The 16,739-nt window shown below is 41.0% G+C and overlaps 1 protein-coding gene across 1 annotated transcript in view; it reads left to right on the top strand.

Moving 5' to 3' along the window:
* LOC135543146 (solute carrier family 15 member 1-like) overlaps positions 1-16,739 on the top strand; it is a 109,801-nt gene that overhangs the window by 48,343 nt on the left and 44,719 nt on the right. The window contains 3 exon segments of the mRNA XM_064970226.1: positions 1,353-1,397; positions 3,877-3,909; positions 9,101-9,189. Of these exon segments, the coding sequence (XP_064826298.1) occupies positions 1,353-1,397; positions 3,877-3,909; positions 9,101-9,189 (167 nt within the window).

Below are 16,739 nucleotides of genomic sequence, written 5' to 3'. Positions count from 1 at the left end.
CTGTGCCATAGAACCACAGCCTACACCTTGTCAGTAGACTGAGCTGTGCCATAGAACCACAGCCTACACCTTGGCAGTAGACTGAGCTGTGCCATAGAACCACAGCCTACACCTTGTCAGTAGACTGAGCTGTGCCATAGAACCACAGCCTACACCTTGTCAGTAGACTGAGCTGTGCCATAGAACCACAGCCTACACCTTGTCAGTAGACTGAGCTGTGCCATAGAACCACAGCCTACACCTTGGCAGTAGACTGAGCTGTGCCATAGAACCACAGCCTACACCTTGTCAGTAGACTGAGCTGTGCCATAGAACCACAGCCTACACCTTGTCAGTAGACCGAGCTGTGCCATAGAACCACAGCCTACACCTTGTCAGTAGACTGAGCTGTGCCATAGAACCACAGCCTACACCTTGTCAGTAGACCGAGCTGTGCCATAGAACCACAGCCTACACCTTGGCAGTAGACTGAGCTGTGCCATAGAACCACAGCCTACACCTTGTCAGTAGACTGAGCTGTGCCATAGAACCACAGCCTACACCTTGTCAGTAGACTGAGCTGTGCCATAGAACCACAGCCTACACCTTGTCAGTAGACTGAGCTGTGCCATAGAACCACAGCCTACACCTTGTCAGTAGACTGAGCTGTGCCATAGAACCACAGCCTACACCTTGTCAGTAGACTGAGCTGTGCCATAGAACCACAGCCTACACCTTGTCAGTAGACTGAGCTGTGCCATAGAACCACAGCCTACACCTTGTCAGTAGACTGAGCTGTGCCATAGAACCACAGCCTACACCTTGTCAGTAGACTGAGCTGTGCCATAGAACCACAGCCTACACCTTGTCAGTAGACTGAGCTGTGCCATAGAACCACAGCCTACACCTTGTCAGTAGACTGAGCTGTGCCATAGAACCACAGCCTACACCTTGTCAGTAGACTGAGCTGTGCCATAGAACCACAGCCTACACCTACAGTAGACCTTGTCAGTAGACTGAGCTGTGCCATAGAACCACAGCCTACACCTTGTCAGTAGACTGAGCTGTGCCATAGAACCACAGCCTACACCTTGTCAGTAGACTGAGCTGTGCCATAGAACCACAGCCTACACCTTGTCAGTAGACTGAGCTGTGCCATAGAACCACAGCCTACACCTTGTCAGTAGACTGAGCTGTGCCATAGAACCACAGCCTACACCTTGTCAGTAGACTGAGCTGTGCCATAGAACCACAGCCTACACCTTGGCAGTAGACTGAGCTGTGCCATAGAACCACAGCCTACACCTTGTCAGTAGACGGACAGTATTTGAAGGCGGTTGAGATCCTCCTAAACTCCTGTGTTTCCTCCCCAGGGCTCCAGATGGACCCTCCAGGCCACCACCATGGACGGGAACTTTGTACGTGTAATTCAACCCTCAGAAACAACAATGATATAACACTATTGATCAAATTATGTTTGAATTCAATATTAAAGACACCTAAAGACATGTTAACCTGAATTAATGACACCCTAGGACATGTTCACCTGAATTAATGACACCCAGGGACATGTTCACCTGAATTAATGACACCCTAGGACATGTTCACCTGAATTAATGACACCCAAGGACATGTTCACCTGAATTAATGACACCCAGGGACATGTTAACCTGAATTAATGACACCCTAGGACATGTTAACCTGAATTAATGACACCCAGGGACATGTTCACCTGAATTAATGACACCCAGGGACATGTTAACCTGAATTAATGACACCCTAGGACATGTTAACCTGAATTAATGACACCCAGGGACATGTTCACCTGAATTAATGACACCCAAGGACATGTTAACCTGAATTAATGACACCCAGGGACATGTTAACCTGAATTAATGACACCCAAGGACATGTTAACCTGAATTAATGACACCCTGGGACATGTTTACCTGATTTAATGACACCCAGGGACATGTTTACCTGAATTAATGACACCCAGGAACATGTTAACCTGATTTAATGACACCCAGGAACATGTTAACCTGATTTAATGACACCCAGGGACATGTTAACCTGATTTAATGACACCCAGGAACATGTTAAACCTGATTTAATGACACCCAGGGACATGTTAACCTGATTTAATGACACCCAGGAACATGTTAACCTGATTTAATGACACCCAGGGACATGTTAACCTGATTTAATGACACCCAGGAACATGTTAACCTGATTTAATGACACCCAGGGACATGTTAACCTGATTTAATGACACCCAGGGACATGTTAACCTGAATTAATGACACCCAGGGACATGTTAACCTGAATTAATGACACCCAGGGACATGTTAACCTGAATTAATGACACCCAGGGACATGTTAACCTGATTTAATGACACCCAGGGACATGTTTACCTGAATTAATGACACTCAGGAACATGTTAACCTGATTTAATGACACCCAGGAACATGTTAACCTGATTTAATGACACCCAGGAACATGTTAACCTGATTTAATGACACCCAGGGACATGTTAACCTGATTTAATGACACCCAGGAACATGTTAAACCTGATTTAATGACACCCAGGGACATGTTAACCTGATTTAATGACACCCAGGAACATGTTAACCTGATTTAATGACACCCAGGGACATGTTAACCTGATTTAATGACACCCAGGAACATGTTAACCTGATTTAATGACACCCAGGGACATGTTAACCTGATTTAATGACACCCAGGGACATGTTAACCTGATTTAATGACACCCAGGAACATGTTTACCTGATTTAATGACACCCAGGGACATGTTTACCTGATTTAATGACACCCAGGGACATGTTAACCTGAATTAATGACACCCAGGGACATGTTAACCTGAATTAATGACACCCAGGAACATGTTAACCTGATTTAATGACACCCAGGGACATGTTTACCTGATTTAATGACACCCAGGAACATGTTTACCTGATTTAATGACACCCAGGGACATGTTTACCTGAATTAATGACACCCAGGAACATGTTAACCTGATTTAATGACACACAGGAACATGTTAACCTGATTTAATGACACCCAGGAACATGTTAACCTGATTTAATGACACCCAGGAACATGTTAACCTGATTTAATGACACCCAGGAACATGTTAACCTGATTTAATGAAACCCAGGAACATGTTCACCTGATTTAATGACACCCAGGGACATGTTAACCTGATTTAATGACACCCAGGGACATGTTAACCTGATTTAATGACACCCAGGAACATGTTAACCTGATTTAATGACACCCAGGGACATGTTAACCTGATTTAATGACACCCAGGAACATGTTAACCTGATTTAATGACACCCAGGAACATGTTCACCTGATTTAATGACACCCAGGGACATGTTTACCTGATTTAATGACACCCAGGAACATGTTAACCTGATTTAATGACACCCAGGAACATGTTAACCTGATTTAATGACACCCAGGAACATGTTTACCTGATTTAATGACACCCAGGGACATGTTTACCTGATTTAATGACACCCAGGAACATGTTTACCTGATTTAATGACACCCAGGGACATGTTAACCTGATTTAATGACACCCAGGGACATGTTTACCTGATTTAACGACACCCAGGGACATGTTAACCTGATTTAATGACACCCAGGGACATGTTAACCTGAATTAATGACACCCAGGGACATGTTAACCTGATTTAATGACACCCAGGGACATGTTAACCTGATTTAATGACACCCAGGGACATGATAACCTGATTTAATGACACCCAGGGACATGTTTACCTGATTTAATGACACCCAGGGACATGTTTACCTGATTTAATGACACCCAGGGACATGCGTAACTAACTGCTGTTTCTCCTCCGCAGGGAATTCTCATGGTGCAGCCAGATCAGATGCAGGTGAGCTAATTCCCCTATCTTTATATGCTAACAACTTAAACTAACTATACTAACTATACAAACCATATCCTAACTCTATTAACCATATACTAACTCTATTAACCATATACTAACTCTATTAACCATATACTAACTCTATTAACCATATACTAACTATATATACTAACTATATATACTAACTATACTAACTATATACTAACTATACTAACCATATACTAACTCTATAAACCATATACTAACGCTATAAACCATATACTAACTATATATTCTAACTATATATACTAACTATACTAACTATATATACTAACTATACTAACTATACAAACAATATCCTAACTCTATTAACCATATACTAACTCTATTAACCATATACTAACTATATATACTAACTATATATAATAACTATACTAACTATATATACTAACTATATTAACCATATACTAACTATACTAACTATATATACTAACTATACTAACTATATATACTAACTATACTAACTATATACTAACTATATTAACCATATACTAACTATATATACTAACTATACTAACTATACAAACCATATACTAACTATACAAACCATATACTAACTATACTAACTATACAAACCATATACTAACTATATTAACCATATACTAACTATATATACTAACTATACTAACTATACAAACTATAAACTAACTATATTAACCATATACTAACTATATATACTAACTATACTAACTATACAAACCATATACTAACTATACTAACTATACAAACCATATACTAACTATACTAACTATATATACTAACTATACAAACCATATACTAACTCTATAAACCATATACTAACTATACTAACTATATATACTAACTATACTAACTATACAAACCATATACTAACTCTATAAACTATATACTAACGCTATAAACCATATACTAACTATACAAACCATATACTAACTATATATATATATATATATATATATATATATATATATATATATATATATATATACTATATAATATATATACTAACTATACAAACCATATACTAACTCTATAAACCATATACTAACGCTATAAACCATATACTAACTATATAAACCATATACTAACTATATGCTAACTATACTAACTATATATATATATATATTAACTATACTAACTATATATACTAACTATACAAACCATATACTAACTATATAAACCATATACTAACTATATATATATATATATTAACTATACTAACTATATATACTAATGCTATAAACCATATACTAACTATATATATATACTAACTCTACAAACCATATACTAACTATATATACTAACTATACTAACTCTATAAACCATATACTAACTATATATACTAACTATACAAACCATATACTAACGCTATAAACCATATACTAACTCTATAAACCATATACTAACTATATGCTAACTATACTAACTATATATATATATATTAACTATACTAACTATATATACTAATGCTATAAACCATATACTAACGCTATAAACCATATACTAACTATATGCTAACTATACTAACTATATATATATATATATATATATATTAACTATACTAACTATATATACTAACTATACAAACCATATACTAACTCTATAAACCATATACTAACTATATGCTAACTATACTAACTATATATATATATATATACTATACTAACTATATATACTACCTATACAAACCATATACTAATGCTATAAACCATATACTAATTATACAAACCATATACTAACTATATATACTAACTATACTAACTATACAAACCATATACTAACTATACAAACCATATACTAACTATATATACTAACTATACATACTAACTCTATAAACCATATACTAACTATATAAACCATATACTAACTATACAAACCATATACTAACTCTATAAACCATATACTAACTATATGCTAACTATACTAACTATATATATATATATATATATATATATATATATATATATATATATAAACCATATACTAACTATACTAACTATATATACTAACTATACAAACCATATACTAACTATATATACTAACTATACTAACTATATATACTAACTATACTAACTATATATATATATATATTAACTATACTAACTATATATACTAACTATACAAACCATATACTAATGCTATAAACCATGTACTAACTCTATGAACCATATACTAACTCTATAAACCATATACTAACTATATATACTAACTATACTAACTCTATAAACCATATACTAACTATATAAATCATATACTAACTATATATGCTAACTATATATACAAACTATACTAACTTTATAAACCATATACTAACTCTATAAACCATATACTAACTATATAAACCAGGCGGGCCGGCTGTCTAATAAAGACAAACTAATCATACACACAGGTGCTACCAATAAACATACAAGGAGGGGGAGAAAAGACAATCAGTGGCAGCTAATAGGCCGGTGACAATGACCGCCGAGCGCCACCCGACCGGGAAGGGAAACCACCCTCAGTCGGACTCGTGACAGAGAGGCCTGTAATTTTCATCATAGGTACACTTCAACTATGACATTGTAGGATTTTTAATGAATTTATTTGCAAATTATGGTGGAAAATAAGTGTTTGGTCAATAACTAAAGTTTATCTCAATACTTTGTTATATACCCTTTGTTGGCAATGACAGAGGTCAAACGTTTTCTGTAAGTCTTCACAAGGTTTTCACACACTGTTGCTGGTATTTTTGCCCATTCCTCCATGCAGATCTCGTCTGTGGCAGTGATGTTTTGGGGCTGTTGCTGGGCAACACAGACTTTGAACTCCCTCCAAAGATTTTCTATGGGGTTGAGATCTGGAGACTGGCTCGGCCACTCCAGGACCTTGAAATGTTTCTTACGAAGCCACTCCTTCGTTGCCCGGGAGGTGTTTTTGGGATCATTGTCGTAATGAAAGACCCAGCCACGTTTCATCTTCAATGCACTTGCTGATGGAAGGAGGTTTTCACTCAAAATCTCATGATACATGGCCCCATTCATTCTTTCCTTTACACGGATCAGTCGTCCTGGTCCCTTTGCAGAAAAACAGCCCCAAAGCATGATGTTTCCACCCCAATGCTTCACAGTAGGTATGGTGTTCTTTGGCTGCAACTCAGCATTCTTTGTCCTCCAAACACGACGAGTTGAGTTTTTACCAAAAAGTTATATTTTGGTTTCATCTGACCATATGACATTCTTCCAATCTTCTTCTGGATCATCCGAATGCTCTCTAGCAAACTTCACACAGGCCTGGACATGTACTGGCTTAAGCAGGGGGACACGTCTAGCACTGCAGGATTTGAGTCCCTGGCTGCGTAGTGTGTTACTGATGGTAGGCTTTGTTACTTTGGTCCCAGCTCTCTGCAGGTCATTCACTAGGTGTGAGGTTGTGGACAGGTGTCTTTTATACTGATAACAAGTTCAAACAGGTGCCATTAATACAGGTAACGAGTGGAGGACAGAGGAGCCTCTTAAAGAAGGTCTGTGAGAGCCAGAAATCTTGCTTGTTTGTAGGTGACCAAATACTTATTTTCCACCATAATTTGCAAATAAATTCATAAAAAATCCTACAATGTGATTTTCTGGATGTTTCCCCCTCATTTTGTCTGTCATAGTTGAAGTGAACCTATGATGAAAATTACTCTCTCATCTTTTTAAGTGGGAGAACTTGCACAATTGGTGGCTGACTAAATACTTTTTTGCCCCACTGTATATGCTAACTACACTAATTATATTTACATTTACATTTAAGTCAACTTATAATACAAATTGGTGAATTCACCTTATGACATCCAGTGGAACAGCCACTTTATATACAAACTAAAATAAGTCTATATACTAACTACATATACTAACTATACTAACGAAATATACTAACTATGTACTAACTATATATATATATATACTAACTATACTAACTATATATGTATACTAACTATACTACCTATATATACTAACTATACTGCCTATATATACAAACCATATATACTAGCTTTACTAACTATATATACTGACTATATATACTAACCATAATAACTATATATATATACTAACTATGCTAACTATATATACTAACTATACTGACTATACTAACTATATATACTAACTATATATATATATATATTAACTATACTAACTATATATATCTACTAACTATGCTAACTATATATACTAAATATACTAACTATATATACTAACTATATATACTAACTATACTAACTATCTACATGAACTATACTAACTATATATACTAACTATACTAACTCTATCTATATACTAACTATATATACTATCTCTATATACTAACTATACTAACTGTACTAACTCTATATACTATATACTAACTATATATACTAACTGTACTAACTCTATATACTATATACTAACTATATATACTATCTCTATATATTAACTATACTAACTATATATACTAGCCTTATTGCTTAAATATAACAGACTCCTCTGGCCTTATTGCTTAAATATACCAGACTCCTCTGGCCTTATTGATTAAATATACCAGACTCCTCTGGCCTTATTGATTAAATATACCAGACCTCCTCTGGCCTTATTGATTAAATATACCAGACCTCCTCTGGCCTTATTGATTAAATATACCAGACTCCTCTGGCCTTATTGATTAAATATACCAGACCTCCTCTGGCCTTATTGATTAAATATACCAGACCTCCTCTGGCCTTATTGATTAAATATACCAGACCTCCTCTGGCCTTATTGATTAAATATACCAGACCTCCTCTGGCCTTATTGATTAAATATACCAGACCTCCTCTGGCCTTATTGATTAAATATACCAGACTCCTCTGGCCTTATTGCTTAAATATACCAGACTCCTCTGGCCTTATTGATTAAATATACCAGACCTCCTCTGGCCTTATTGATTAAATATACCAGACCTCCTCTGGCCTTATTGATTAAATATACAGACTCCTCTGGCCTTATTGATTAAATATACCAGACCTCCTCTGGCCTTATTGATTAAATATACCAGACCTCCTCTGGCCTTATTGATTAAATATACCAGACCTCCTCTGGCCTTATTGATTAAATATACCAGACCTCCTCTGGCCTTATTGATTAAATATATACTATAATTTGTAGGCGTGACATGCTCTTACCATGTTCTGCTTCCTGTCTGCCAGACTGTCAACCCCATCCTGATCCTGGCCCTGGTCCCCATCATGGACAGCCTGGTCTACCCTCTCATAAAGAAATGCCACCTGAACTTTACGTGAGATGTGTGACTGCTTACACATGTTTTCAAAACTGTCTCCTTCTTTCAAAACTCTACACGCAATTCCCAAAACTGCACACACAAAATGCCTCACATCTCCTTCAAAATGTAACACTGCATTCAAAATGCCATAAACACATGTGAGAATGAAGCATTTGCATCAAATGGCGAACACTGCTTTCATAATAGTACATGTTTGGATATACCATGTAAACACTGTTGTTCTAAATCTAAAGCTCTTTGGTCTTTCATAGGCTTATATCTACATTTCAATACAATGTTCTACAGTGAAAGTAATCTGCTGAGAGGGGTAACAAGTACACTGTAAACACCAATACAATGTTCTACAGTGTAAGTAATCTGCTGAGAGGGGTAACAAGTACACTGTAAACACCAATACAATGTTCTACAGTTTAATCTGCTGAGAGGGGTAACAAGTACACTGTAAAGAAAACCATTTTCAGTGACAGTAATCTGCCTAGGTGCTAAACGCTTCATCTCTTCCTGGGGTGGTAACTTACCAAACATCGAGGGAAGTATCTCCAGCATGTATCCAAACAGGACAGAGGCAACCTCTATGTCCCCACATGGAGGGAATTATCTCCAAGCATGGCGTATCCAACCTCTATGTCCCCACATGGAGGGAAGTATCTCCAGCATGATTTGACTACCTAAGTCCCCACATGGAGGGAAGTATCTCCAGCATGGCGTATCCAACCTCTATGTCCCCACATGGTGTTATGTACTTGAGTGAAGACCCAAAAGCGGTTTTAACAGAAACAGAGTTCTTTTAATGAAAAAACAGGAATGGCATAGATCCTCTTCCGACGTTGTCAATGGCACAATTGACAAATGAAACATAAAGTCCCTCTGACAGGCTGCAGGTCGTTCTGGGTAATAGCTGGGTAGCGGCGACAGGCTGCAGGTCGCTCTGGGTCGGTGCGGGTCACAGAGGAACGGTGGTAGCTGATCACCGGCATATGATGAACTACTAAACAAAAGATAGTTAGTAGAGTACAGGATGCACTCAGACTCCGACAGGATAGGACTACCACTACGATAGCTTGCTACTGGCATGAGAAACACAAACGAGAATCTGACCCCGAAAGTAGCAGGAACAGAGAGAAATAGAGACCTAATCCCTAAGCTAGTTAGGGGAGATGAGGAACAGCTGGAGAAGGAGAGAAAGAGAAGGTAACCTAATAAGACCAGCAGAGAGAGACAGAGTGAAAAGGAACAGACATAATAAGACATGACACATGGAGGGAAGTATCTTAGCACGTATCCAATGTCCCCACATGGAGGGAAGTATCTCCTGCATGGCGTATCCAACCTTGGACAGAGGCAACCTCTATGTCCCCACATGGAGGGAAGTATCTCCTAGCATGGCGTATCCAACCTTGGACAGAGGCAACCTCAATGTCCCCACATGGAGGGAAGTATCTCCTAGCATGGCGTATCCAATCTCTATGTCCCCACATGGAGGGAAGTATCTCCTAGCATGGCGTATCCAACCTCTATGTCCCCACATGGAGGGAAGTATCTCCTAGCATGGCGTATCCAACCAGACAAGGCAACTCTATGTCCCCACATGGAGGGAAGTATCTCCTAGAATGGCATATCCAATCTCTATGTCCCCACATGGAGGGAAGTATCTCCAACATCCAACCTCTATACATGGAGGGAAGTATCTCCTACATGGTGTATCCAACCTCTATGTCCCCACATGGAGGGAAGTATCTCCTAGCATGGTGTATCCAACCTCTGTGTCCCCACATGGAGGGAAGTATCTCCTAGCATGGTGTAGAAACCTCTATGTCCCCACATGGAGGGAAGTATCTCCTAGCATGGCGTATCCAACCTTGGACAGAGGCAACCTCTGTGTCCCCACATGGAGGGAAGTATCTCCTAGCATGGCGTATCCAACCTTGGACAGAGGCAACCTCTGTGTCCCCACATGGAGGAAGTATCTCCTAGCATGGCGTATCCAACCTTGGACAGAGGCAACCTCTGTGTCCCCACATGGAGGGAAGTATCTCCTAGCATGGCGTATCCAACCTTGGACAGAGGCAACCTCTGTGTCCCCACATGGAGGGAAGTATCTCCTAGCATGGCGTATCCAACCTTGGACAGAGGCAACCTCTATGTCCCCACATGGAGGGAAGTATCTCCTAGCATGGCATATCCAACCTCTATGTCCCCACATGGAGGGAAGTATCTCCTAGCGTGGTGTATCCAACCTTGGACAGAGGCAACCTCTGTGTCCCCACATGGAGGGAAGTATCTCCTAGCGTGGTGTATCCAACCTCTATGTCCCCACATGGAGGGAAGTATCTCCTAGCATGGTGTATCCAACCTCTATGTCCCCACATGGAGGGAAGTATCTCCTAGCATGGTGTATCCAACCTCTATGTCCCCACATGGAGGGAAGTATCTCCTAGCGTGGTGTATCCAACCTCTATGTCCCCACATGGAGGGAAGTATCTCCTAGCATGGCGTATCCAACCTCTATGTCCCCACATGGAGGGAAGTATCTCCTAGCATGGCGTATCCAACCTTGGACAGAGGCAACCTCTGTGTCCCCACATGGAGGGAAGTATCTCCTAGCATGGCGTATCCAACCTTGGACAGAGGCAACCTCTGTGTCCCCACATGGAGGGAAGTATCTCCTAGCATGGCGTATCCAACCTTGGACAGAGGCAACCTCTATGTCCCCACATGGAGGGAAGTATCTCCTAGCATGGTGTATCCAACCTCTGTGTCCCCACATGGAGGGAAGTATCTAGCATGGTGTATCCAACCTCTATGTCACCACATGGAGGGAAGTATCCTAGCATGGCATATCCAACCTCTATGTCCCCACATGGAGGGAAGTATCTCCTAGCATGGTGTATCCAACCTCTATGTCCCCACATGGAGGGAAGTATCTCCTAGCATGGCGTATCCAACCTTGGACAGAGGCAACCTCTGTGTCCCCACATGGAGAAGTATCTCCTAGCATGGCGTATCCAACCTTGGACAGAGGCAACCTCTGTGTCCCCACATGGAGGGAAGTATCTCCTAGCATGGCGTATCCAACCTTGGACAGAGGCAACCTCTATGTCCCCACATGGAGGGAAGTATCTCCTAGCATCATATCCTATGTCCCCACATGGAGGGAAGTATCTCCTAGCGTGTGTATGTGGACAGAGGCAACCTCTGTGTCCCCACATGGAGGGAAGTATCTCCTAGCGTGGTGTATCCAACCTCTATGTCCCCACATGGAGGGAAGTATCTCCTAGCATGTATCCAACCTCTATGTCCCCACATGGAGGGAAGTATCTCCTAGCATGGTGTATCCAACCTCTATGTCCCCACATGGAGGGTAAGCGTGGTGTATCCAACCTCTATGTCCCCACATGGAGGGAAGTATCTCCTAGCATGGCGTATCCAACCTCTATGTCCCCACATGGAGGAGTATCTCCTAGCATGGCGTATCCAACCTTGGACAGAGGCAACCTCTGTGTCCCCACATGGAGGGAAGTATCTCCTAGCATGGCGTATCCAACCTTGAACAGAGGCAACCTCTCCCCACATGTCCCCACAATGGAGAGGCAACCTCTATGTCCCCACATATCTCCTAGCATGGTGTATCCAACCTCTGTGTCCCCACATGGAGGAAGTATCTCCTAGCATGGTGTATCTCCTATGTCCCCACATGGAGGGTGTATCCTAGCATGGCATATCCAACCTCTATGTCCCCACATGGAGGAAAGTATCTCCTAGCATGGTGTATCCAACCTCTATGTCCCCACATGGAGGGAAGTATCTCCTAGCATGGCATATCCAACCTCTATGTCCCCACATGGAGGAAGTATCTCCTAGCGTGGTGTATCCAACCTTGGACAGAGGCAACCTCTGTGTCCCCACATGGAGGGAAGTATCTGCTAGCGTGGTGTATCCAACCTCTATGTCCCCACATGGAGGGAAGTATCTCCTAGCATGGCATATCCAACCTCTATGTCCCCACATGGAGGAAAGTATCTCCTAGCATGGTGTATCCAACCTCTATGTCCCCACATGGAGGGAAGTATCTCCTAGCATGGCATATCCAACCTCTATGTCCCCACATGGAGGGGTATCTCCTAGCGTGGTGTATCAACCTTGGACAGAGCATGTGTCCCCACATGGAGGGAAGTATCTCCTAGCGTGGTGTATCCAACCTCTATGTCCCCACATGGAGGGAAGTATCTCCTAGCATGGTGTATCCAACCTCTATGTCCCCACATGGAGGGAAGTATCTCCTAGCATGGTGTATCCAACCTCTATGTCCCCACATGGAGGGAAGTATCTCCTAGCGTGGTGTATCCAACCTCTATGTCCCCACATGGAGGGAAGTATCTCCTAGCATGGCGTATCCAACCTCTATGTCCCCACATGGAGGGAAGTATCTCCTAGCATGGCGTATCAACCTTGGACAGAGGCAACCTCTGTGTCCCCACATGGAGGGAAGTATCTCCTAGCATGGCGTATCCAACCTTGAACAGAGGCAACCTCTGTGTCCCCACATGGAGGGAAGTATCTCCTAGCATGGCGTATCCCACCTTGGACAGAGGCAACCTCTATGTCCCCACATGGAGGGAAGTATCTCCTAGCATGGTGTATCCAACCTCTGTGTCCCCACATGGAGGGAAGTATCTCCTAGCATGGTGTATCCAACCTCTATGTCCCCACATGGAGGGAAGTATCTCCTAGCATGGCATATCCAACCTCTATGTCCCCACATGGAGGAAAGTATCTCCTAGCATGGTGTATCCAACCTCTATGTCCCCACATGGAGGGAAGTATCTCCTAGCATGGCATATCCAACCTCTATGTCCCCACATGGAGGGAAGTATCTCCTAGCGTGGTGTATCCAACCTTGGACAGAGGCAACCTCTGTGTCCCCACATGGAGGGAAGTATCTGCTAGCGTGGTGTATCCAACCTCTATGTCCCCACATGGAGGGAAGTATCTCCTAGCATGGTGTATCCAACCTCTATGTCCCCACATGGAGGGAAGTATCTCCTAGCATGGTTTATCCAACCTCTATGTCCCCACATGGAGGGAAGTATCTCCTAGCGTGGTGTATCCAACCTCTATGTCCCCACATGGAGGGAAGTATCTCCTAGCATGGCGTATCCAACCTCTATGTCCCCACATGGAGGGAAGTATCTCCTAGCATGGTGTATCCAACCTCTGTGTCCCCACATGCGTCCTCCATTGGCTGGAGAAGCGGCATGCGGGCATAGGGTTGGCGATCATACACTTTCCAGCGCCAGGCTAGGAAAGGTAAATATGGGGGTAAGTACAAAACTACACATTGTGGATGGGTGGCAAATCAGTTTTGGACCAGAACAGCCCGTTGAAAACTAACATTGTCCCATAAAACCACAAACCTAGCAGGCTCCTGATCTGGATCAGGGACAAGCATTGTGTAAATTGCATCCAGAAAAGTGAGCACATGGCCGGTGTTGTACGGACCCAGTGTGGCGTTGTGATGGAGGACCCCGTTTTGAGTGATGGCAGCACATAGTTATATTACCCCACGCTGTCCAGGGACATTGGTAGTTGCCCTCTGTCCTGTTACATTTCTTCCGCGGCGCCTGGTTTTGGTGAGGTTGAAGCCAACCTCATCCACATAAATAAATTCATGGTGAATTACATGGGCGTCCAGCTCCAATACTCTCTGTAACAGACAAAAGGATATACAGATGAGTAAATATGGTATGTCTGAAGTACTGGAAGTAGTGTTACATACATACCTCTACAAAGTCATGTTGCATATTCTTGACTGTCAGAGTTTCTCTCAAATGGCACCTTGTAAAGTTGTTTCATCGTCACTCGGTGCCGTTGGAGGATGCGCTGTATGGTCGACAGGCTTACTGCATTGATGTTGTTAAATATGATGTCATTATTCAAGATATTCTCTCTTATCTCCCGAATCCTAATTGCATTGTTGGCCAAAACCATATTTATAATTGTTGTCTCTTGTACATCTGTAAACAAGCGTCCTCGTCCTCCATGATGTCTTTGCCTTTCCACTCTGTACAGAATTCAAACACAGTATGTGTTCAGCACAGGAACTGTAAACAATGTACATAAACATGTAGTACAGCATGATAACCAACCTCATTCATTCAATGTAGTACAGCATGATAACCAACCTCATTCATTCAATGTAGTACAGCATGATAACCAACCTCATTCATTCAATGTAGTACAGCATGATAACCAACCTCATTCATTCAATGTAGTACAGCATGATAACCAACCTCATTCATTCAATGTAGTACAGCATGATAACCAACCTCATTCATTCAATGTAGTACAGCATGATAACCAACCTCATTCATTCAATGTAGTACAGCAAGATAACCAACCTCATTCATTCAATGTAGTACAGCATGATAACCAACCTCATTCATTCAATGTAGTACAGCATGATAACCAACCTCATTCATTCAATGTAGTACAGCATGATAACCAACCTCATTCATCCAATAACCATGATAACCAACCTCATTCATTCAATGTAGTACAGCATGATAACCAACCTCATTCATTCAATGCAGTGCAGCATGATAACCAACCTCATTCATTCAATGTAGTACAGCATAATAACCAACCTCATTCATTCAATGTAGTACAGCATGATAACCAACCTCATTCATTCAATGCAGTGCAGCATGATAACCAACCTCATTCATTCAATGTAGTACAGCATGATAACCAACCTCATTCATTCAATGTAGTACAGCATGATAACCAACCTCATTCATTCAATGTAGTACAGCATGATAACCAACCTCATTCATTCAATGTAGTACAGCATGATAACCAACCTCATTCATTCAATGTAGTACAGCATGATAACCAACCTCATTCAATCAATGTAGTACAGCATGATAACCAACCTCATTCATTCAATGTAGTACAGCATGATAACCAACCTCATTCATTCAATGCAGTACAGCATGATAACCAACCTCATTCATTCAATGTAGTACAGCATGATAACCAACCTCATTCATTCAATGTAGTACAGCATAATAACCAACCTCATTCATTCAATGTAGTACAGCATGATAACCAACCTCATTCATTCAATGTAGTACAGCATGATAACCAACCTCATTCATTCAATGTAGTACAGCATGATAACCAACCTCATTCATTCAATGCAGTGCAGTAAATGGATGGCTCAGAGTTACAGATGTTTATGCAATACTATGCAGTCATACGTATTTTACAGTACATTACTGTAATGCTAAAACAGTCATTAGATAGTTGCATACCTGTTCTCATTTATGAAGGATGGAATCACTGTAAATCGACTCACGTTGGGCTGGACTCTCAGTCCAGCAGCTCTCATGGTCAAACCGTGGGTGATCACATGATCAACAAGTGTTGCCCTAATCTCATCAGAGATGGCTCTCCTTCCTTCTCTTCTTTGCCCTTGTCCTCTTCTTCCTCTTCCTCTCCCTCATACTCCTCTTGCTCTCTGTCCATTGTTGGCATCCATTGTT

Source organism: Oncorhynchus masou, chromosome 7 (assembly GCF_036934945.1).
Source record: "Oncorhynchus masou masou isolate Uvic2021 chromosome 7, UVic_Omas_1.1, whole genome shotgun sequence".
NCBI lineage: Eukaryota > Metazoa > Chordata > Actinopteri > Salmoniformes > Salmonidae > Oncorhynchus > Oncorhynchus masou.
This window is presented reverse-complemented; position numbering and strand designations above follow the sequence as displayed.